This window comes from Equus quagga, chromosome 1 (genome assembly GCF_021613505.1).
Source record: "Equus quagga isolate Etosha38 chromosome 1, UCLA_HA_Equagga_1.0, whole genome shotgun sequence".
In the NCBI taxonomy this organism is placed as follows: Eukaryota; Metazoa; Chordata; class Mammalia; order Perissodactyla; family Equidae; genus Equus; species Equus quagga.
This window is the reverse complement of record NC_060267.1, coordinates 95,015,474-95,035,707: the sequence shown is the minus strand read 5'-3', so window position 1 is coordinate 95,035,707 and position 20,234 is coordinate 95,015,474. Positions and strand designations below refer to the sequence as shown.

Sequence of the window (20,234 nt, the reverse complement as noted above, 5' to 3'; positions counted from 1 at the left end):
GGCACGGATGGGGGACGTCGTGGGGTCGGGGTCCCATGGGGAAGCCCTGCATGGATGGGGGATGTCGTGGGGTCGGGGTCCCATGCGGAAGCCCTGCATCGATGGGGGACGTCATGGGGGTCGGGGTCCAATGCAGAAGGCCAACATTGAGGGGGCCTGAGTGACCCATCCGATCAGGCGGACCTCTGTGAGAGGGTCATTGGAACTGGGACCCAACCAAATAGGTTGCTGTGGAGGGGAGGTGGAGCGGGTGGAATTCCTGGCAGAGGGAACAGCACTGGCAAAGGCCCTGAGGCAGGAAAGAGCAGATGCACTCGGGGGACTGAAAGCAGGATGGAATGAGGCGTGAGGGTAGGGTCGCCGAGGACTGTCTGCCACCGGGAGGGAGGGAAATAGGCAGGAGGCTAAACACCCCAGGACGGCCGCCCCCAGGTTCCCACAGTTAGTGCTGCTGCAGGCCGGCCCCACCCCATCAGTGGGCCCACGGGCTGGCTGCATTTCTCCTTCCACTGCCCCAGGGTGGGGGCTCTGCCTGGTACTGAACCCAAACACAGGTTCATTTACCTGCCGCAGAGTAGGGCCAATAAAGAAAAACCCCTGAACCACCAGGCCTGCGGCGAGGAAAGAGGTTCACTATTGTGGAAAGGCAGGCAGACAAGGAGAGGGGGCCAGAACTCAGACTCACGCCCTCGAAGGGAAAAAGGCTGGGGTTTTATCTGGGGTTTTGTAGGGGAGGCATGTGGCCATGCTGGTTGGCGCCTTCCCACCAGCCTGTGTTTGGCCTTGAAGACTGAATTTTTTCCTTTTTTTTTTTTGTGAGGAAGACTGGTCCTGAGCTAACATCTGTTGCCAATCCTCCTCTTGTTGCTTGAAGATTGTCGCTGAGCTAACATCTGTGCCAATCTTCCTCTGTTTTTTGTATGTGGGACGCCTCCAAAGCAAGCTTAACAAGCAGTGTGTAGGTCCACACCCGGGATCCGAACCCATGCACCCTGGGCCACCGAAGGGGAGCACGCAAACGTAACCACTGCGCCACCAGGCCAGCCCCTGAATCTTTTTTTCTGTTGACTGTCTGGATGTTTCTGGTTAGTTTTCATCTTCAGCCTGCGTTTGGCCTTGTGAGGCTGTCTCGACGTCTGGACCTTGGCTTCCTGGGAGCAACGGCTCCCTCATACACTCAGGAGGGACGGACAGAGCCAGTTAGTTCTAAGCAGCGGGTGAAGATGCTGAGTACGCACAGCAGCGGTCGGCAAAGCCTACCTCAGAGTTTTTGTTCCCTTCTTCCAGCCCAAGGAAGACTTTTTAACTTCTTTGTGCTTGTTTTCATGGGGAGTGTGTCGTCACCGAGAGGAGCCAGTTCAAAGCCTTTGGCCCAGAAACGTCACCTGCAGCGACCTGTCCTAAGTTAACAAGTAGGGAGCGGGCCCAGGGTTAGCAGCAGGTCACTCACCCAGCTTTGCTTAGGAGAGAGCGCTCACGGCCTCCTAACCGCCCATCAGGAGGTGACCAGCCACATGGAGTAGGGCCATCCCGGCAGCAGAATATTGCGTGACCCTTAAAACGGGGCTGTGGCCGGGGCTCACGAACTTTAATGCGGGCCCTTCCGAAGGAGAAGCACGTTCTCCAGGGCCCTGGAGGGCTGCCCAAGACCCCAGGGGATGCCCGGCCCTGCATCGACACCCCTCAAGAAGTCCAAGATGTTGAGGAAAAACAAAACTTTCCGATGCTAAAGCGAAGTTTGTTTTTATCATGATGGTTAGACAGTTTCTTTAACACATCAGAATGAAAACACGACCCATAAAATTTCCCTGAGAACTTGCAGATCCCCGAGAACAGGACTGAGGATCCCAGGTCTACCGAGAAAAGCAGATCAGAAAGCAGGGGCGTGACCTCATTGATGGAACTACGCACCTGGATGGGCACCTGCATACAGGTGCCTGTCGATGGGGCACGCGTGACTGTGTGTGTTCACCAACAGTCATGCGCCGCTTAACGATGGGGACACGTTCTGCGAAATGTGCTGTTAGGCGATTTTGTCGTGTGCAAACACCAGAGTGCACTTACACAGACCTAGACGGTAGAGCCTGCCACACACCCAAGCTCCACGGTGCTAATCTTATGGGACCCCTGTCCTACATGTGGTCTGTCGTTGACCGAAACGTCGTTATAGAGCTCACGTCTGTAATAAAAATTCTAAAATCTGGAAAGATACACACTTAGTTGCTATAGTGATAACATCTGTTGGGTACCGAAGTTACAGGTGACATTATTTATTTATTCTTGCTTACCTGAATGTTTTTAATTGAGATGAAAGTCATATAACATACAATTAACCATTTTAAACTGTATGATGCAGTGGCATCTAGTACATTCACAATGTTGTGCAACCAGCCCCTCTACCTAGTTCCAGAACATTTTCATCACCCAAAGGAAACTCCACACCCCGTAAGCAGGTGCTCCCCGTTCCCCCTCCCCCAGGCCCTGGCAACCACCCAATCTCACTCCTGTCTCTACGGATTTGCCTGTTCTGGACATTTCATATCAGTGGAATCAGATGACGTGCGGCCTGTCGTGTCTGGCTTCCCTCACTCGGCCTCATGTCCTCGAGGCTCATCTGTGTTGTGGTAGGTGTCGGAACACCACTCCTTTTCATGACTGAGTAATATTCCATTGTGTGGCCAGACAAACACCACAGACTGCAGGGCTCAGAGAACAGACATTTATTTCTTACAGGTCTGGAGGCTGGAAGTCCGAGACCAGGGTTGGCTCCTGGTGAGAGCTCTGTCTGGCTTTCCGACGGCCGCCTTCTTGCTGTGTTCTCACGTAGTGGGGAGAGGGGGAGGCACAGACAGACAGACAGACAGCGACAGAGAAACAAAAGAGACAGAGGGAGAGAGAACTCTGGTCTCTTCTCGTAAGGGCCCTACACCCATCAGGGCCCCACCCTCACGACCTCATCTAACCCTGGACACCTCCCAAGGCCTCGCCCCCAACACCGTCACATGGGGCTTAGGGTCTCAGCATGGGAACTGGGGGCACCATGCAGCCCACAGTGAGGTTGCTGCCCACTTTTTACTTAGCAAATAGCAAGAGCGGGTACCATCAGCTAAAAAGGAAATGAACACAAGAGGATCTACACACCCCCCCCTTAAAAAATCCTGCAACGTGACCAAAATTTCGAAAAGACATGTGGAAGCTTGCCAGGCTGTCCCCATGTGACACCAAAATTATCACTGTGAAAACAGTTGCGGGCATTTATTCTTTGACCCATCCTTCTCACCACACTGCTTTCTTCCAAGTTACTGAGCATCCTCTCAGCAAGGAGGCCGCCCCTCCTGCCCCCCACCCCGCCCCGGCCTCATCGGCGGCCAGCTCGCCCAGTGGTCAGGGAGGGGCTTCCTGAGAAATTCCAGGGAGCGGGCGCTGAGCCTGCTTCCTCCCTCGTGCCCCCCTTCTTAATTATAAAAGCAAGTTTCGATCATTTAGAAATGCAGAAATACACATGCCTGTTATTGTAAACTGAACACGAGCCCCTCTCCTTCCCCCAAGCCCGGCCCCCAAAGTACCCACTGTCACCAGCCTCTTTCTGAACATAAACATGCACACACGTATGCTGGTGTGTGTGCACACTCACATGCACACATGCTTTGTAATAATAAAAATGGTACCAGACCGGCCCCATGGCTGAGTAGTTAAGGCTCCATGTGCTCTGCTTCGGCAGCCCGGGTTCGTGGGTTTGGATCCCGGGCACAGACCTTCACCACGTGTCAGCCGTACTGTGGTGGCGTCCCACGTACAAAGTAGAGGAAGACTGGCACAGATGTTAGCTCGAGGATAATCTTCCTCAAGCAAAAAAACAAAAAAAGGAAGATTGGCAACGGATGTTAGCTCAGGGCAAATCTTCCTCACTAAAAAAAAAAAGAAAAAAGGTACCATACTACATACTGCTGTGTAACTTGTTTTTGTCATTTCCTGGGTTGCATGGTGCTCCCTCATCCACCTGGAACCTATGAGTGTGACCTTAAGTGGAAATAGGGCTTTGCAGACATAATTAGGTAAGGATCTCGAGAGGAGGTCACTCTGGATGACCTGCTGGGCCCTAGGGCCAGTGACCGGCGCCCTTAGAAGAAGAGGGGAGACATGCAGGGGAGAGGCTGCACTGCTGTCCAGGGATCAGCAACGCTCACCCCTGCAGAGACACTGTCCCGTGCCTGGGGAGGTGGTCCCGGGCCCTGACACCCTAGGTGCCCCTCTCACCTCACCTCCACCTGGGGAGGTGGTCCCAGGGCTCTGAGAGCCTCTAGGCTTCCTTCCCCTGAGAAGCCCCCACCCGTGCTGAGAAAGTGGTCCTGGGCCCCTGAGAGCCCTGGATGCCCTTCTCCCCTGCACCCCTGGCCCCACCCCTGCTGGGGATGTGCCCTGGGCCCCCAGAAGCCCACGCAGGCCCCCTTGCTTGGACTCTCTCTCCTGGCCGGAGTGGCCTCTGAACTGCACATCCACCAGGCGGGCTGGCCGTGCACCTGTCTATGGCGGTTCTGGCGGCTCGGAGCTGAAGTTCAAAGTCCAAACCCCTCACTGGGTCCCCCCTCAGGACCCTGTTCCCTACCTCAGGCCTCCATCCCGACACTGCACACACCACAGCAATGCATGCTGTTCCACGTCTGCCTACTCTGTTCCTCTGCCTGGAACACCAGTCCTCCCCCGGCCCCACTCCCATCCTCTGGGCCTCAGTGCTGACACTGCCTTCCCCAGGCCTGGCCTGGGCCTGATGGCGTCCCCACGATGCACTGGGCTCCCCATTCTCCACACATTCCAGAACTGTCTGAATGGAACTGTGTGACCCCTGACCTCAGCCCAAAGGTCATCAGGGCCTGGGCAGTGGGATGGGCCACATCTGGAAGGGCAATCTGCCCGGGGGCCTAAGTCTCCATTTCTCCACTTTCCTGCAACATACTTGTGCCTGAGACTGAGGGACATCAGAACCCTGGAGTTTGAGGGGTGACACGTGGCTACTCAGAGAAAGACTACGTTTCCCAGCCTTCTTTGCAGCAAGTAAGGTCATATGACTAAGCTGTGGCCAATGGGATGTGAGCAGAAGCAGTGTGTATTTCCAGGTCCTGTCCTTAAGTGGAAAGGCATGCTCTTCACTTCCCCTTTGCCTTTCCTCCTTTGCCTTTCTGGAGTGTGGAGGTGATGGCCGGAGCTGGAGCAGCCACTTTGGACTGCAAGACAAAAGCCATGTCTTGAGGATGCCACACAACAAAGCAGAAGGAATTTTATCCCTGACAACGTGGGGTCTCAGTCCTTGGATGCTTATATTCAGAGTGTTACATGAAAGACAAATACACTGCTCTCCTGATTAAGCCAATTTTATTGGGGTCCCTTGGTGAAACATGTTTTATTTTCCCTGACTCCTGGGCTGTTTCCAACGTGGCCACTTGGTCTGTGTAATGTGTTGAAAAGTGTCCCCCAGATTCATATTCCCCGGAACTTCAGAATGTGGCCTATCTGGAAGTAGGGTCTTTGAAGGCCATGTGAAGACACGAAGACAAAGAGGAGACACACGGGTGGACAGCCATCAGATGACAACGGAGGCAGAGACTGGAGCCACGTGGCCACAAGTCAAGGAACACCAACGACTGCTGGCACCCCCGGAAGCTGGGAGAAGCAAGGAAGGCTTCTCCCTCCAGCTTTCGGAGTGATGGTGGCCCTGCAGACACCTTGATTTTGGACTTTTAGCCTCCAGAACTGTGGGAGAACAAATTCCCTGTGTCCTAGGGCACTTGGTCTGCGATATTTTGTTACGCAGCCCTAGGAAACCAACAGAGTTCACCGCATGGAAAATTACAGGTTAAAGATTCCTCTCTTTGGGCCACGGCCCCGGGAAATGAATAACAGCTGCTGGCTGAACTGTCTGGGTCACGTGTAGATGCTCACGGCGGGACCTGCTCAATGGGACCGACTAGAATGAAGCTGCTGCTGCGGCCTGCACCTCCCAGCCCGCCATCACTGCCCCCTGCACCCATCATGGCTCTGCGCGTGGTGACACCCAACATCACAGATGGGGCGCAATGTAATGGACTTGGTAATCCTGCTGCAGAGGCAACCGCCGCCTCCCAGACAGGACTCTTCATTTGTCTCGCAGTGTGTGTGTGGGGGGGGGGGGGGGGTCACTGCATGGGGCGTGGACCCCCGGCTCCAGGCTAACTGACTCCATCAGACCTCGACCCCCCTCAGGGCTACGGGTTGTGCCTCCGCACCTCCCCACCCACTCGTCACGGTGCTGCCGCTGCAGCCAAGCAGACCGGCCGCACCATCGCGGCCCGAGACCAAGGGGGGTCATGTTCTCGGCTTCCTCTGCAGTCTGACAATGGTGCTTTTTTCATTGCCAAAATCACCCAACAGGGGCTGGTGCTCAAGGTGTCGCGGCCCGCAGAGCCTGGCGTTGCTGAGCTTTGCAATGGCCTTCTCCCAAGTTCGCTCAAGAAAATTTCTGACTTCACCTCTGTCCCCTCCTCCTGGCCCACACTGCTTAGTCAGGCAGCTCGGTCACTGCACGTGGCTCTCCCCGGCGAGGAGCACCTCCGCTTGGCCACCTCCTTGGTAATGACCAGGATGAGAGGGGGGAGGGGGGCTGTCGAGGTCCTTTGTGGATATTCAGGACTCTACCCTGACCCTCGTGAGCAAGATGCCGTTTCTTTCTCCTAAGGGTGCCCTTTGGCCAGCCAGTGTGGTCCAAGAGGGGGCCAGGAGATGCAAACTGAACTCTGGTCAGCTACCTGGACTCTCCCGTGGGACCGACATGGCCTAGCTCCCAGGATGACAAACACTGGGTTGAGGACATTGGGCACCCAAGGGTGGGCCATGTGGTTCAAAGTGTGGGGTGTAGTGGGTCTCGGCAAGTTTTATAAAAATGCCCATGTCCCTTTTGCACTTGACCTGTACCAGTTGGGGTCCCATCAGGAGACAGAAGCCACACAGCGATCTGAATGGGGACGTTCACTACAAGAATTATGGATGACAACAGAGTAGCCGAATTATACAAGAATTATGGCCGTGCGGAGCAGACACAGGAGTCCCCTCCAGGGCGGAGCTGGAGTCCCCTGCCCCCGGATGAGAACTTGCTGGGAGGGTGCCACTGTGGCTCATGGGACAGCAGAGAAGTCCCTGTGGTGCCAGCAGAACTGGGGAAGTCTGACCTCTGGAACTTGCTGGAAAACCCCCTTCCAGGAGGCTGGGGAAGCGGCTCACAGGGCAGAGCCTCCCTGGAGACTCAGCCGCAAAACCACAGATGTGCTGGAACCACTGGGATCTGTGTGCAAAACACTCGACAAACAAAACCCCAAAACGAAACCACTACTTTGACCCATAGCCTTGTGCCAAAATTTTAATTTCACTCAAATTGAATCGTTGACCTAAATGTAAAAAGCTAATACTATAAAACTTCCAGAAGAAAACACGCAAGAAGATCTTTGTGACCCTGGTTAGGAAAAGGTTCCTTAGAAATGATACATATGAACTGCACAAACCGTGAAAGAAAAGAACGGACACACCGGACCTCATCAACATGAAGACCTTGCGCCCTGTGGAAGACACTTAAGAAAACGAAAAGACAAGCCACAGCCTGGGAGGACATATTTGCAAATCACATATTTCTGAATGTACTGGTTTCCATAAGACATAAAGGACTTCCAAAACTCAGTAACAGGGAAACAATACAATACAAAAAAAAAATGGGCAAAAAATTTGAATAGACACTTTGCCAAGGATGATAATACGGGTGGCAACTAAGCACATGAAGAAAGTGTTCACCATCATTAGTCGTGGGGGATATGCGATGACAACCACAGAGAGACACCACTGCACACCCCGTAGAACGGCTAGAATGTAAAAACTGACAATACCGAGTGCTGGAAAGGATGTGGAGCAACCGGAAGTCCCAGCCCCCGCGGTGGACAGCGTCTTCGCAGTGACACCTCCCCGGCCACGCATCCGAGCAGTCCCTCCTCCTTCTGCACCGAGTAAACGGAAAACTCACCTTCACACAGAAACCTGGACGCAAAAGTTTGTGGCACTCTGTTCCCAGTCACCCCAAGCCTGAAACAGCACAACTGTCCTCCAGCGGGGGGCCGGCTGAGCACGCGGGGCATCTGCGCGGGAGTAGCGCTCGCGGCGGGAAGCGGGCACCGAGTTTCCACGTGCTCTGCCGGGGCGCAGGCCACCCCCGAAGGCTGTCCCCTTTTTATTCCATTTCTGCGACCCTCAGACGAGCCAGAGCTTGTCAGAGCCCGGGCTGGGGGACGCTCGAGGAGGGGGCCCGACGTCTTCGGGGTGGGTGCTGTTCTGTGGCCTGGAAGCGGAGGGGCCCGCCGCTGCGTCTGCAAACGCGCCAGAGTCACCGGTCAGGAAGGCGCAAGGTGCTGGGCTCCCGAGAGAGACGCCGCCGCTCCAGGCCAGGTGGTCGGCGCGGGACCCCCGCTCGCGGCCTCGCCCCGATAGGGCCCCATCCCTGGGCTCGCTGCCCCTCCCGTCTCCCCCCGCGCGGGGCCTCTGCAGGCTGCCCGGCTCGCCCGCCGCCTCCCTGCGCGGGGGCGCCCGCGACAGCCCCGCGCGTGGCAGCCCCGGGCCCTCAAGGGTGCGGGCAGGGGCGCAAGTGGCCCGGGCCTCGGCGCCCTCCCTCTTCGCATCGGCGCGGGGGCGCGCAGGGGGAGAGCGGAGAGGGGACGGGGCCACGGGCGCCCCCCAGCCCCGCGGCCCTCCCTCCGCGCCCCCGGCCCCCACCTCCCTCTCTCCTTCCCTCCCTCCCGCGCGCCCCGCCGCGTCCCCTCCCCGTGCAGCCGCGCACCGCCCTCTCCCCGGCCGGCCCGCCCCTCCCTCCCCCGCGCGCCCCGCGGCGTCCCCTCCCGGTGCAGCCGCGTGCCCCCGCCCCGGCCGGCCCGCCCCTCCGTCCTCCGCGCCCCGCAGCGCGCTCCTCTCCCGGTGCCCGCGCGTCCCCGCCCCAGCCGGCCGTCAGAGGCGCGCGCTCTCGCGCGGACGCGGGCGGGCGGGGGCGCGGAGGGGAGGAGGAGCGGCGGCCGTTGCGGGCCGGCCCGCGGGGCTGAGGCCGAGCAGAGCGGGGCCCTCGCACCGGCCGGGCGCCCACCATGCGGCGGCTGCGGCGCCTGGCGCACCTGGTGCTCTTCTGCCCCTTCTCCAAGGGCCTGCAGGTAGGCGCGCCCCCGGGCCGGCCCGGCCAGGCGCCCACTCCCGCGCGCGGGGCCCGGGCTGCGGCGGGGGCGTGCGCGGCCAGCCGGCGTGGGGTGGGGGGCCGTGGCCGGATTCGGGACCGGAGGGGAAGGAGTGGTGGGGTGCGCGGACCTCGGCGTGGCTGGGGGCTGGGAGGGGGCTGGGGGGCCGGGGTGGCGGGTGCTGATGGGGCGAGCGGAGGGTCCTGGCGTCGCGGAGGCTGCGCAGTGGCGGTCCCTGCCCCCGGGGCCGAGGAAGGCCTCCCCCCGCCCCTGCGGGCGGGACCCTGCTCCCAGAGGCCCAGAAACCACACCAAGTCCGTTCCTTTTTCCTCTACTTAAAAGATAATGTTTGTTTTTTTGGTGTGGAAAACTTGGGACACATCAAAAGCCCTAAGAGGGACATAGCCTCCCACGCGTCCTTCTCCAGCCACTGAGCTTAGGGGTGTGTCTTGACCCCACCATGACCTTGGCCAAGTCCCCTTCTGCAGGGGAGGCCCTGGCTGCCTTGGGTGCCAGCTGTCGGAAGCCCTGTCACCTCTGCTTTCCGTGGTCCAAGCCAGGCCCGCATCGGAGTCTCAAATCTTCGGGCCCACCCGATGACCCGGATGCCCTCCAGGATGGCCTTGTCAGAGCAGCCCGCACTTCCCTGGCCTTCCCAGGGCTGTCCTGGGGCCACAGCAGGCGGGTCCCTGCCAGGGTCGTGCCCTTGGCCCTGGGCCTGGTTGGCCTCAGCTGCCCTCCTGGGAGAAGGGTGGGAGCTGGGAAACACGCGGGTTGCGTGTCTGTGGCAGACGCCCTCCCTGCCCGCCGGGGGCCTTGGGCTGCATGGTGGTCTCAGCTCAGCTCTGGGCAAGGTGGGAGCTGAGGGTCCACCGCCAGGGCAGGAGGCTGGGTGTGCACTGGCCCCCACCTTGTCCTGAGGGAGGGGCCTGGACCAGGCTGCTGTGGGGAGGCCCAGAGCAGGGGGCTCCAGACCCTGGGCACCGGCCTCCGAGTTCCGCCCAGATGGGCAGGAGAGGGGTTCCAGCAGGTTCCCAGTGGTCTGAGCCCCAACCCACCCCAGTCTTAGTGTTGGGACACTTTGAGCCTCAGTTTCCCCGCCTGTGAAATATCCCCCTGGGTTGGTGGTTCTTGTAGGGCACTGGCCCGTGGGCCATTGACTGTTGGGCTGTTACTGCCCCAAGTGACCTTCCCATCCTCCAAGTGGCTCCACCGGGAGGCGGGGGGCCGGGGGAGGAGCAGCTGCAGGGGACCCGCTGATGAGTAAGATCTGCCCTGTCCCAGAGGCCACCCCGCAGTGTGGAGAGAGGCCTCCCGGGGTCGGGGCAGGGGAGCGGCGTAGGGGTCAAGGACTGCTCCATGAGGAGGTGCCCGCCCAGTGAGGACCTGGGGGTCAGTCAGAGCTGGCTAGGGGGGGACGGTGTGCTGGGACAGGGGCCACCATGCAGAGGCCTGCAGCCTGGAGGCAGTCTGGTGGGGGAGCGGGCAGTGTCTGGGGTGGGCCCCGCAGGCAGGCTCCTGATCCTGCAGTGACTTTGTGAGGCCGGGTCCGCCCCTGCGTCCAGCGCTGGCTGCAGCCTGCCCTCCTCCCACTGTGCCCCAGGACCCCCAGCGCCAGCCTTCAGGGCTCTCTGGGAACTGAAAGCCCATGCAGAGGGAGCTCACCACGGCCTGGGGCATTGTTCCCCACTGGCCGGAAGAAGCCCGACCTTGTCCTGCCACAACAACCCCCAGCTCCCCGCCCCCCCCCCCCCCCACAATGCTGCACTTTCCTGTTGTTCCGTTTGAAGAAATCAGACGGAAACAGGCGCAGTGGCAGGGACGTGGGCCTGAGGCCCAGCCCCTCACCGTGCCCTGGGCCAGTCCCGCTCTTAGTGGCCACTGAGGCTCCGAGCCCGTCCCCAACTCTAGGAGTGCTCCTGCTGCAGCCCCTCCCAGGAGGCCAGCCTGTGGGTGGGTGCAGGGAAGCGGGAGGGGAGGCCCGTGCCCTGTCCTCAGTGCAGAGCCAGTGGCTCCATTTCTTGGGGCCAGTCTCCAGCTAACCGGGACCCGGGACTAACCAGGACGGAGTGCTGCCCGGCCCACAGGTGGCGGGGCATGTGCCAGCAGTGGCACTGGTGCCTCCTCTTGGAGCAGGCTGGTCTGAAGCCCTGGCCATCCTGCTCTTCTGGTCCCTGGGGCCTGGCCCTTGGCTCTGGGGCTCAGCTGCCTGGTCAGGGACACTGCATGGTAACCCGCCCCCTCAGCTGGCTGCTTGTGGACAGTAGCCTGCGAGGCCTGTGCTTTGCCAGGGCAGGGAGTGGGGAGGGGAGGCAGTGCCCCTGGAATCCGGGCTTGGGGGCTGGGTGGGAGACAGCACCCCAGGCCACCTGCTGCAGGGCTCCGAGACCCTCCCACCCTGCGGTTCCACCTGTCAGCTGGGGAAACCTGGCAGAGGGGCAGCCTCCGTGGAGGCAGTTCCCCGCCTGCCCCAGACGCCTGGGCCAGAGCCTCAGGCAGCGGGGCCCGGGGGGCGGGGCTGATTTATTCTTTATTGTGGTAAATTAGACATAACATAAAACTCACCATCTTAGCCACTTGAAGTGCACAGTTCAGTGGCATTAAGCACATTCTCATTGCTGTGCAGCCGTCCCCGGCATCCATCTCCAGGACTTTCTCATCTTCCCAGACTGAAGCTCTGTCCCCACTGAACACTCACCCCCTCCCCTCCCCAGCCCCGGCACCTCCACCCCACCTCCTGTCTCTGTGGAGTGGACTCCTCTCGGCCCTCATATGCATGGAGTGCCACAGGACCTGTCCTTTGGTGCCGGGCTTGTTTCACTCCATGTGGCGTCCTCCAGGCTCATCCAGGTGGCAGCCTATGTCGGGACGTCCTTCCTTCCTTCCTCAGGCCGTGTGATCCTCCATGGTTTGCATAGGCCTTGTTGTGTTTATCCGTTCCCCTACCGATGGACACTTGGGTTGTGTCCCCACTTTGGCTGTTGGGAACGTGCTGCCGTGGGTGCGCAGGGCTGCATGTCCTAAAGGCTCGCAGGGCAGCTGTGCCGCCCGTGTCCTGCCCTCTGCACGAGCGGCCTCCTGGCTCCGTCCACTAGCCCTGGTCTAGCCGGAACTTTCCACCAGTCAGAGGACAACACACATAGGTGGGGATTCTCCAACCTGACCTTGTGTGGAGGTTAAAGGTCATGAAATGAGGGCAAGACAGGAGGGAAATCTGTAAAAAATGCCTTTATTCAGCAAAATAAAGAGCTGCTTACCCTGAACCCCCCCGTTATTTTGAAATTTATTTTCACCTGCCTGTGAGATTTAAAAGTCCGGGAGCCGCCAGTTGTCTGCCCCCACTCTGGAGTGGGCGTGCCGAGGGAGCCTGGAGATGTGCGGGGGGTGACCCAAGGACACCCCTGGGCATCAGCGGCGGGCAGCTGTGGACGCTGGGGCAGGGTAGGGTGCTGGCTGCTGGAGGGGCCGGCTGGGAAGGCTGGGGTCTGTGAAATGGGGTCCACACACCCCGAATGTGGCGCTTCCTCACGTTCCTCCCTTCCCCCGCAGGGCCGGCTCCCGGGCCTCAGGGTCAAGTACGTCTTCCTGGTCTGGCTGGGGGTCTTTGCGGGCAGCTGGTTGGCGTACGTGCACTACTCGTCCTATGCGGAGCTCTGCCGCGGGCACGTCTGCCAGGTGGTCATCGTAAGTGTCGCCTCGGCTGGGCTCGTGGGCAGGTGTGGGCGGCAGTCCTTGTGCTCCTTCCTGCCTGGTGCCTGCTCCTGGGCTGTGGGTCCCTGGAGGATGTGGCTCTCCATCCTCAGAGGCACCCGCGTAGTGGGTTTTAAGGTGGATCCCATTGCACCGTGCAGAGTTGCCTCTGGCTGGATGTGGAGGAGACTGGGGGTGGCGGGGAGGAAAGGGGGAGGCTGAGGACAGGCCACTGCAGCTGCCCAGGAGGGCATGGGTGGGCAGCCAGGGACAGAAAGACAGGGTGCACTCCAGAGATATTTGGGACGGACAAAAGTGTTAGCAGGGAGACTCCGCCGTGGGCGGAGGGCTTGTCGGAGCAGTGAGACCTGGGAGGCAGGAGCTGGGGACTGGCCAGGGGGGTGCAGTGAGCAGACGATCCGAGCGTCCATAGGAGTTTCTGAGCCCCTCACGTGTGTTGGCAGCAGACCCCCAACGTGCAGAGGACTGAGGGGGCCGCTGGGGAGCAGGGGAAGAATAGGCCCCTCCCCAAAAGAAGAAACTGCAGCTTCCATTTTCCCAGGGTGCCCTGGCCTTCCAGCCAGCGGGGGTGTCTCCGGGCTGCTGGGAGCCTTCCTGGAGGTCATTGCCATGGCCAGCTCTCCTGAGGCCTGTCCGCGGGGCTGTGGGGACACTCCCTCCTTTCCAGCCTCGTGGGGGTGTCAGCCATCTCAGGTTCCACAGCTTGTCCAAGGCCACACAACAGGAGGTAGGGGGCAGGACCAGGGGTCACAGATCAGCTGCTCGCAGGCCTGGGGGGCTCGGCCGGGGGCTGCCCATTGAGTTCCCAACACCACCCCATCTGCAGATGGAAACAGGCTGTGATGTGAGGTGACTTGCTCATAGGCTGATGGTCACAGGACACCTCAGGCCGCGGGACCCACTGCCCGCCTCAGCTTCTCCAGAAACCCCTTCCCCAGCCCTGGTGGGCAGCGGCTGGGGGCTGGCTGGGTGACAGCGTGCGCCAGAGCAGAGCAGCCTGCTGGCCCTGGGTCGCCCCTGCCCGCCCACGTTCCCTGGCAGACCAACCCCCGGAGGCCCTGCAGTTCCGCGGGGTTTCGGGGGGTCAGAGAGATGACCCTTTGTGGTGGCGCCTCCCTGCGAGGTGGGGGACGGAAGCGTGTGGTTTTTCTTTGTTTTCCTTGCTCTCCTGATGAGCCGCTGTCATTCTCATGACACCACAGCACCGATGCCTCCTTCCTGGGTCACACTGCTGAGTCCAGGGCCTCTCGGCTCAGTGTTGTTTCTGTCCTGGCCCTGTGTCCCGGAGGCCCCACCTCGCTGCCCTCCCTCCTCCCCATGCTTGAGTGGCGCCATGTTCTGCACACTCCTTCCCCTCTCCTGCCTCCAGCCCTGGCTCCACCAAGGGCCTGGGCTCCATGGCAACGCATCTATGGCACCAGGAACTCACTCACACTCGCTCCAGACGGCCACAACCCCCCACCGGAGGGCAGAGCCTGGCTCCATCCCCTCCAGCTTCCCTCGCCTTCTGCTTGGGTCAGCCCAGCCCCCTGGGGTGCCGGGGGCTGCAAGGCCCTGTCCAGAGCTGGGGAGAGGGCTGGGCGGGGCAGGGGGAGGCGGCAGCTATGCCGAGGCTGACCTAATTACTGCTGAAAGCTTCTCCCTGTGCATCTGGCTAATGAGGGGGCCCCGCAGGTGGGCAGGATGAGCCTGAGGTGACAGACAGCTGTGGTGACACCCCCGTGACACCCCGCGACAGAGGGGCTGGGAGGAGCCTCCCCATCTTCGACCTCCTCACCCGGCTGGCAAGCTCCCTCACAGCAGTGGAAGTGGGTGGCGCCCTGTGGACCCAGCCGTGGCCCTGGGCCTCTGCAAGGCGCACTTGGGGCGGGGGCGGGCCCGCCTCATGTCACGGGCCCTGCTGCTCCTGCTTCAGTCCCCAGGGAAGGGCCAGGCTGGATGAAGACAGAGGTCGAGCCGGGGAGAGCTGGACACCCGCTCAGGAGCAGTTGTGCCGATGAGAAGCTTGGCATCTTTCAGGACGATGGGGACGTGTCGGTGGGGGAGCTGCTGGCTCTGGGAGGAGCTGGTGGCTTTCAGGCCGCAGTGAGCATGAGGCCCCCGAGGGTGCCCAGGCCCCCAGGGTGGCTCAGTGTGGCTGGAGGCTGCCTGCTTACCAGCTGCAGCCGGCTGGGGCCCCTCTGACAAGTGGCGTGGCCTAAGAACCAGGGGGCAACTGGCAGATGAGATGAGGACCTCAGCCTGCCCACCCAGAAGTGCAACATGCAAGGGTGGGGGAGGGAGGCCCCTCCAGGGGAGGGCTTGGAGCAGGCCAGGGGAGGAACTCCGAGCCCCCGCCTCCCTGTGCCACTTCCTGGCACTTTGTCCTCTCCTCAGTGTGACCAGTACCACAAGGGCATCATCTCGGGCTCCATCTGCCAGGACCTGTGCAACCTGCACAAGGTGGAGTGGAGGACCTGCCTCTCTTCCGTCCCAGGCCAGCAGGTAAGGCCGGCGGGATCGGGCTGGGGTTAGGCCCCGGGGCTCAGATGCTGAGGTGCAAGGCGAGGGACATATCTGCCCGGAGGATCCCTGTGGCCCTGTCCAGGTGTACAGCGGGCTCTGGCAGGGCAAGGAGGTGACCATCAAGTGTGGCATCGAGGAGAGCCTGAACTCCAAGGCTGGGTCGGACTCGGCCCCCCAGCGGGAGCTGGTGCTGTTTGACAAGCCCACGCGGGGCACCTCGATTAAGGAGTTCCGGGAAATGACCCTCGGCTTTCTGAAGGTCAGTCGGCTCTGCAGGGGGCCATGTCGAGCTCACACCCAGGGACGCGCGCAGAGGGCAGGAGGCAGGCTGGGTGGGGGCTGTACGGCAGCCAGGTGCCTGGCTAGCCTCCCCAGCTCCAAGCAGACCCTCACTTGGGGAGCACCCACTAGGCATGGAGGTCCCTGTCCCCAGGGGGGCATCTGCTGGGGAGAGCAGGGAGCTGCGTGTGCATGGGGGAGGTGGGTGCTGCAGGAGTGAGGTGTGAGAAGATGAGAAGTGACCCATCCCACCCAGACTGCCCTCACCTCTGTGCTGAGGTGCCCACCCCCAGGCTCCCAAGCACTAGTGGAGCCACAGGGACACAAAGCCCCCTGAGAGCGAGCAGCTCTGGGAGAGATGCGAGTGGGTGGGTGGGCTTCGAGGAGGTGGCTGGGGGCCTCCCATGTCCCAGGTTCTCCCTCCATCTGTGTGGTCGGAGGCTGGGTCTCAGGAGCACAAGGCTGGCATCCTGCCCACTTTAGAAGCACCTGAGGTCGAGGTCGAGCTCTTGCCGGCTCTGAAACGACCCGGTCTCCTTTTCTTCTGGTCCCAAATGTCAGGCGAACCTGGGAGACCTGCCCTCGCTGCCTGCGCTGGTGGGACAGGTCCTGCTCATGGCTGACTTCAACCAGGACAGCAGGGTGTCGCTGGCTGAGGCCAAGTCAATGTGGGCCCTGCTGCAGAGAAACGAGTTTCTACTGCTGCTGTCGCTGCAGGAGAAGGAGCACGCCTCCAGGCTGCTGGGCTACTGCGGGGACCTCTACGTCACTGAGGGCGCCCCACACGGCTCCTGGCATGGGGCCGCGCTCCCGCCCCTGCTGCGCCCGCTGCTGCCCCCCGCCCTGCACAGTGCCCTCCAGCAGTGGCTGGGGCCCGCGTGGCCGTGGCGGGCCAAGATCGCCATCGGCCTGCTGGAGTTCGTGGAGGAGCTCTTCCACGGCTCCTACGGGACCTTCTACATGTGCGAGACCACGCTGGCCAACGTGGGCTACACAGCCAAGTACGACTTCAAGATGGCCGACCTGCAGCAGGTGGCGCCTGAGGCCGCCGTGCGCCGCTTCCTGCAGGGCCGCCACTGTGAGCACAGCTCGGACTGCACGTACGGGCGCGACTGCAGGGCCCCCTGCGACAAGCTCATGCGGCAGTGCAAGGGTGACCTCATCCAGCCCAACCTGGCCAAGGTGTGCGAACTGCTGCGGGACTACCTGCTGCCTGGCGCCCCCGCCGACCTGCACGCGGAGCTGGGCAGGCAGCTGCGCACCTGCACCACGCTGAGCGGGCTGGCCAGCCAGGTGGAGGCGCACCACTCGCTCGTGCTGAGCCACCTCAAGACGCTGCTCTGGAAGAAGATCTCCAACACCAAGTACTCCTGATGGGCAGCCCCAAGGCTCCCACACCAAGTGCGCCACTGCTCTGGCCTGGCCGTCCTGCCCCGCTCCCCCCCACTCACAAGAAGCCACTCTTGCCCTTGGGTCCCCTTCCCTCTTCCCCCTGCCACTCCATAAAGGACAGCACCACAGGAGCTGGGGGCCCTCCCTTGCAACCAGATCTGGGGCAGTCGCATAGGTTCCTTCACCCGCTCCGCCCCTTCCCTCCCATGTTTTCCAGGGCAGGAAGGAGGACCTGGAGCCTGACCAAGGGCTAGCTGAGGATCAGGCCAAGTTGGCTTTTGTTACTTTGACGAATATATGATTTAAACACACACCTTTCCTCTGAGTACTTGAGTACCCCTCCATCAGCCACTCAGGCTCAGAAGTGGTGTCTTCTCACCTCCAGTCTGGACAGAAGATGCAGCATGCAGACCCCAGGGGCAGGGGGCCGTTCCTGACTCCCAGAGCCACATTCTGGGGGCCGGGGTGACTGACTGGGACAAGGTGGGCAGGGATAGGATGCTGGAAGCTGATCTTCCTGGCTCCTGAAGTCTCTGATGGCCAGCCCTCAAAGCTGGATTATGGCACGGTTCATGGTGAAGGTTGTGGACCACAAGAAAGAGGGATTCTGGTAACAAGTGGTGAAGCACGGATTTACCCATTCATGAGAATTTCACCTTCTGCATTAAAAACTTTCTCCTATAACGCTTGGTACACAACAACACAGCCCCAGTCTAGGAATTACTTTTTTAAACGGATTTTAATGAACCACTAGAGGTAAAATGCATGATCTGAGGAAGAGCCCAGCATCTCATTTTCTTTGTCCGGCCCCTCCCCAGCAGAAGCCCAGGAGCCTGAGCCCCCGCCCCCCGGGGGGGGGGGGGGGGGGGGGGGGTGAGGCGCCACCCAGAACACACAGCTTTCTCATGTCCAGGCCCAGCTAATCGGACTATGAAGAAAATGCAAGCCGAGATACAGTTTATCCAAGACCAATTTACTCTCAAGTTTTGCCTACATACTTTCCTTGAAAATGCATTAAACCACTCCTTCAATCTGTTTCACACCTTTTGTGTAAAACATTTTCCAAAATTTCGACTGTAATACCCGTGTTCTTAGAACTAACTCTTAAACTTCACCCTAAATGCATTAACTTTTTTCCATCTAGATTTCCCCCTTGTGGGGGGAAGAGAATCCACGCACAGTGAAGAACGGTTCAGGGTGCCAGGCTCGGGGCAGTGCAAAGGCCCTGCCTGCGAGATTATTCATCCCCGCACGCCCAAGGGCTGGAGGAGGAGGAGGGCGCCGAGACGTGGGGGCTGGGTAACCCAGTGGCTGAGTCTGCTCGCCCGTTGCCCACAACAGATGGCACAGGCTGTCCCTCGTCCCCTGAAGCCGCTCTGCAGGGACACCCTCTGTCAGCTCGCTCATCTTCCTCCAAAAGCAGAGCTGAGTCCACAGTGGCTTCCCAGGTGCCTTTCTGGAAACACTCCTGTTCAAGGAAAGCACAGCCACCGGGCCCCCAGGGCACCTTGTCCTCTTCACCGCACTTCCTGTCACCTTTAGTTCCCTTGTCTTCTGGAACTGCCTTGGCCAACGCTACTCTAACAGTGCCAGGCGCCTCAGCCCTGCAGATCCCTCCCAACATGCCTACTTTCCGCCCAAAATCCCTTCCTAAGCCTACCGAGTCCTTCCCATCAGAGGACGCTTCACAGCTGTGATTTCCCCAGCTCTCTTAGACGCGCCCTGGCAGCAAAGTGCTGAGACAGCAGCGTGATAAGTCACATCTTCTCTGCTGTGTCGTGAGCCGGGGGAACCTCCCTCCCCTCCTGGCTCTCTGCCCTCGATGTGCTCTCCTGGAGGACTGAGGACGCCCACCTGCACAGAGACAGAAAATCTCTGAGATGACCCACTAGGCCGCGCCTCTGGGGCTGGATAACACCCCCCACCTGGTCAACGGTCAAGGCTTCTTCCTCAGCTTGGAGACCTCAGGACAGCAAAGCACGGAGGTTTCTGGAATGCGATGACACGGCTGCTGGAGCCACCTCCGTCTTCTCCCCACACGTGCCAAGCCCAGCTCCCCTTCTGAACATTCTACTGGCCACCCAGTTTCCTGTCAAAAACAAACAGACACGGCCTCGTGCAGGTTCAAAGACTGAAAACAAATCCTCAATGCTATGAAAACATAACCCCTTGTAGCAACCTTGTGTCTGAAACAAGCTCCTAGCTACCAACCTGGAGGGCTGACAGCCCCAGCCCGAGCCCAGCCTGCATCCCCGACTCTAGCCCTCCCAACACCGAGCCAGATGCTGGGCTCAAAGCAGGTGGGATGTGTCCACCAGCCCCTCGTCGTCCTCCCTCGTGATCAAGCCCACTTACTCCCGCAATTCCATCGTCACCCCAGGCCCACGCGTCACCTTGTGCATAAGCCACAGGAGACTCAAGTGCACCACAGAGGGGAGGGGGAAACTCGAGCGGCTGCTCAGTCTTGTGCAGCCAGAGCAGCCACCCGTTCAAGGGGATCATCCTCGTAAGAGCTGCACCCCTGCAGGAGGTGGATTAGGGACCAAGCATAAAGACAGCACACCCCACTCTGCTAGTGCTGCCACAAGCACCGCCGCCTGGGCAGCTCCTGCCCCTCCCCGCGTCCACCTCCCACACCATGCGCACCAGGGCTGGTCAGTGTGACCCTAGAACCAAGCAGGACTGATCACACTCCTGCCCCGGCTGCCTTTCACTCACTGGGGGAAGCCAGCTGCCACCCTGGAGGACCCTCGGCCTCCTGCCAGCAGCCAGAGTGCACCATCTCGGAAGCAGCTCTTCCTGCCCTGGCCAAGCCTTCAGATGCCCCAGCCCCACGAGAACGCCAGCCTGAACGTCCGAGTCAGGCCAGCCCTAGCCACAGCCACAGCGAGGCAACCAATGTTTGCTGTCATAGTTTCTGGGCAGTTCATGAGGCAGCACTAACTATCCCACCACCTAACCTACGGGTGAGGGGATCCAGGGCCGCTGACAGCTACCCGGCCTCACGAGAGGACAGCAGGCTTGCTGCCACCCAGCTCTGCCCACGGAGATCAGGGCGGTTTCCCTCTCAGTGACACCACCAGATATGTGGCAATGTATCATACAATGCACTTGACAAAC

The 20,234-nt window shown here is 60.5% G+C and overlaps 1 protein-coding gene and 1 long non-coding RNA gene across 3 annotated transcripts; one reads left to right on the top strand and one right to left on the bottom strand.

Moving 5' to 3' along the window:
- The first annotated feature begins 8,970 nt into the window (after positions 1–8,970).
- DIPK1B (divergent protein kinase domain 1B) lies at positions 8,971–17,425 on the top strand. 2 transcript variants are annotated; one of them, XM_046638069.1, is made up of 6 exons: positions 8,971–9,206; positions 12,777–12,911; positions 13,480–13,665; positions 15,315–15,422; positions 15,526–15,702; positions 16,284–17,425. In XM_046638069.1, exons 1-6 carry the CDS (start codon positions 9,144–9,146, stop codon positions 17,094–17,096), a joined length of 1,482 nt encoding a protein of 493 aa, XP_046494025.1. In that variant the 5' UTR covers positions 8,971–9,143; the 3' UTR covers positions 17,097–17,425. The 2 variants fall into 2 exon arrangements, with proteins under 2 accessions (XP_046494025.1, XP_046494031.1); XM_046638075.1 differs by lacking the exon at positions 13,480–13,665 and having other exon boundaries at positions 8,976–9,206.
- Positions 17,426–17,834: 409 nt separating this feature from the next.
- On the bottom strand, positions 17,835–20,228 carry LOC124225423 (uncharacterized). Its single transcript, XR_006885077.1, has 2 exons — positions 18,775–20,228; positions 17,835–18,042 (listed from the first exon to the last, which is right to left on the bottom strand). It is a non-coding gene; the product is annotated as an uncharacterized LOC124225423 (long non-coding RNA).
- Between the last annotated feature and the right edge of the window lie 6 nt (positions 20,229–20,234).

What these genes read in the sequence shown, in the direction of transcription:
- DIPK1B (XM_046638069.1), top strand. Translation starts at nt 9,144, where the DNA reads ATGCGGCGGCTGCGGCGCCTGGCGCACCTGGTGCTCTTCTGCCCCTTC. An exon ending in CTTCCGTCCCAGGCCAGCAG is followed by an intron (nt 15,423 to 15,525) that starts GTAAGGCCGGCG and finishes GGCCCTGTCCAG; the next exon opens with GTGTACAGCGGGCTCTGGCA. An exon ending in TGACCCTCGGCTTTCTGAAG is followed by an intron (nt 15,703 to 16,283) that starts GTCAGTCGGCTC and finishes CCCAAATGTCAG; the next exon opens with GCGAACCTGGGAGACCTGCC.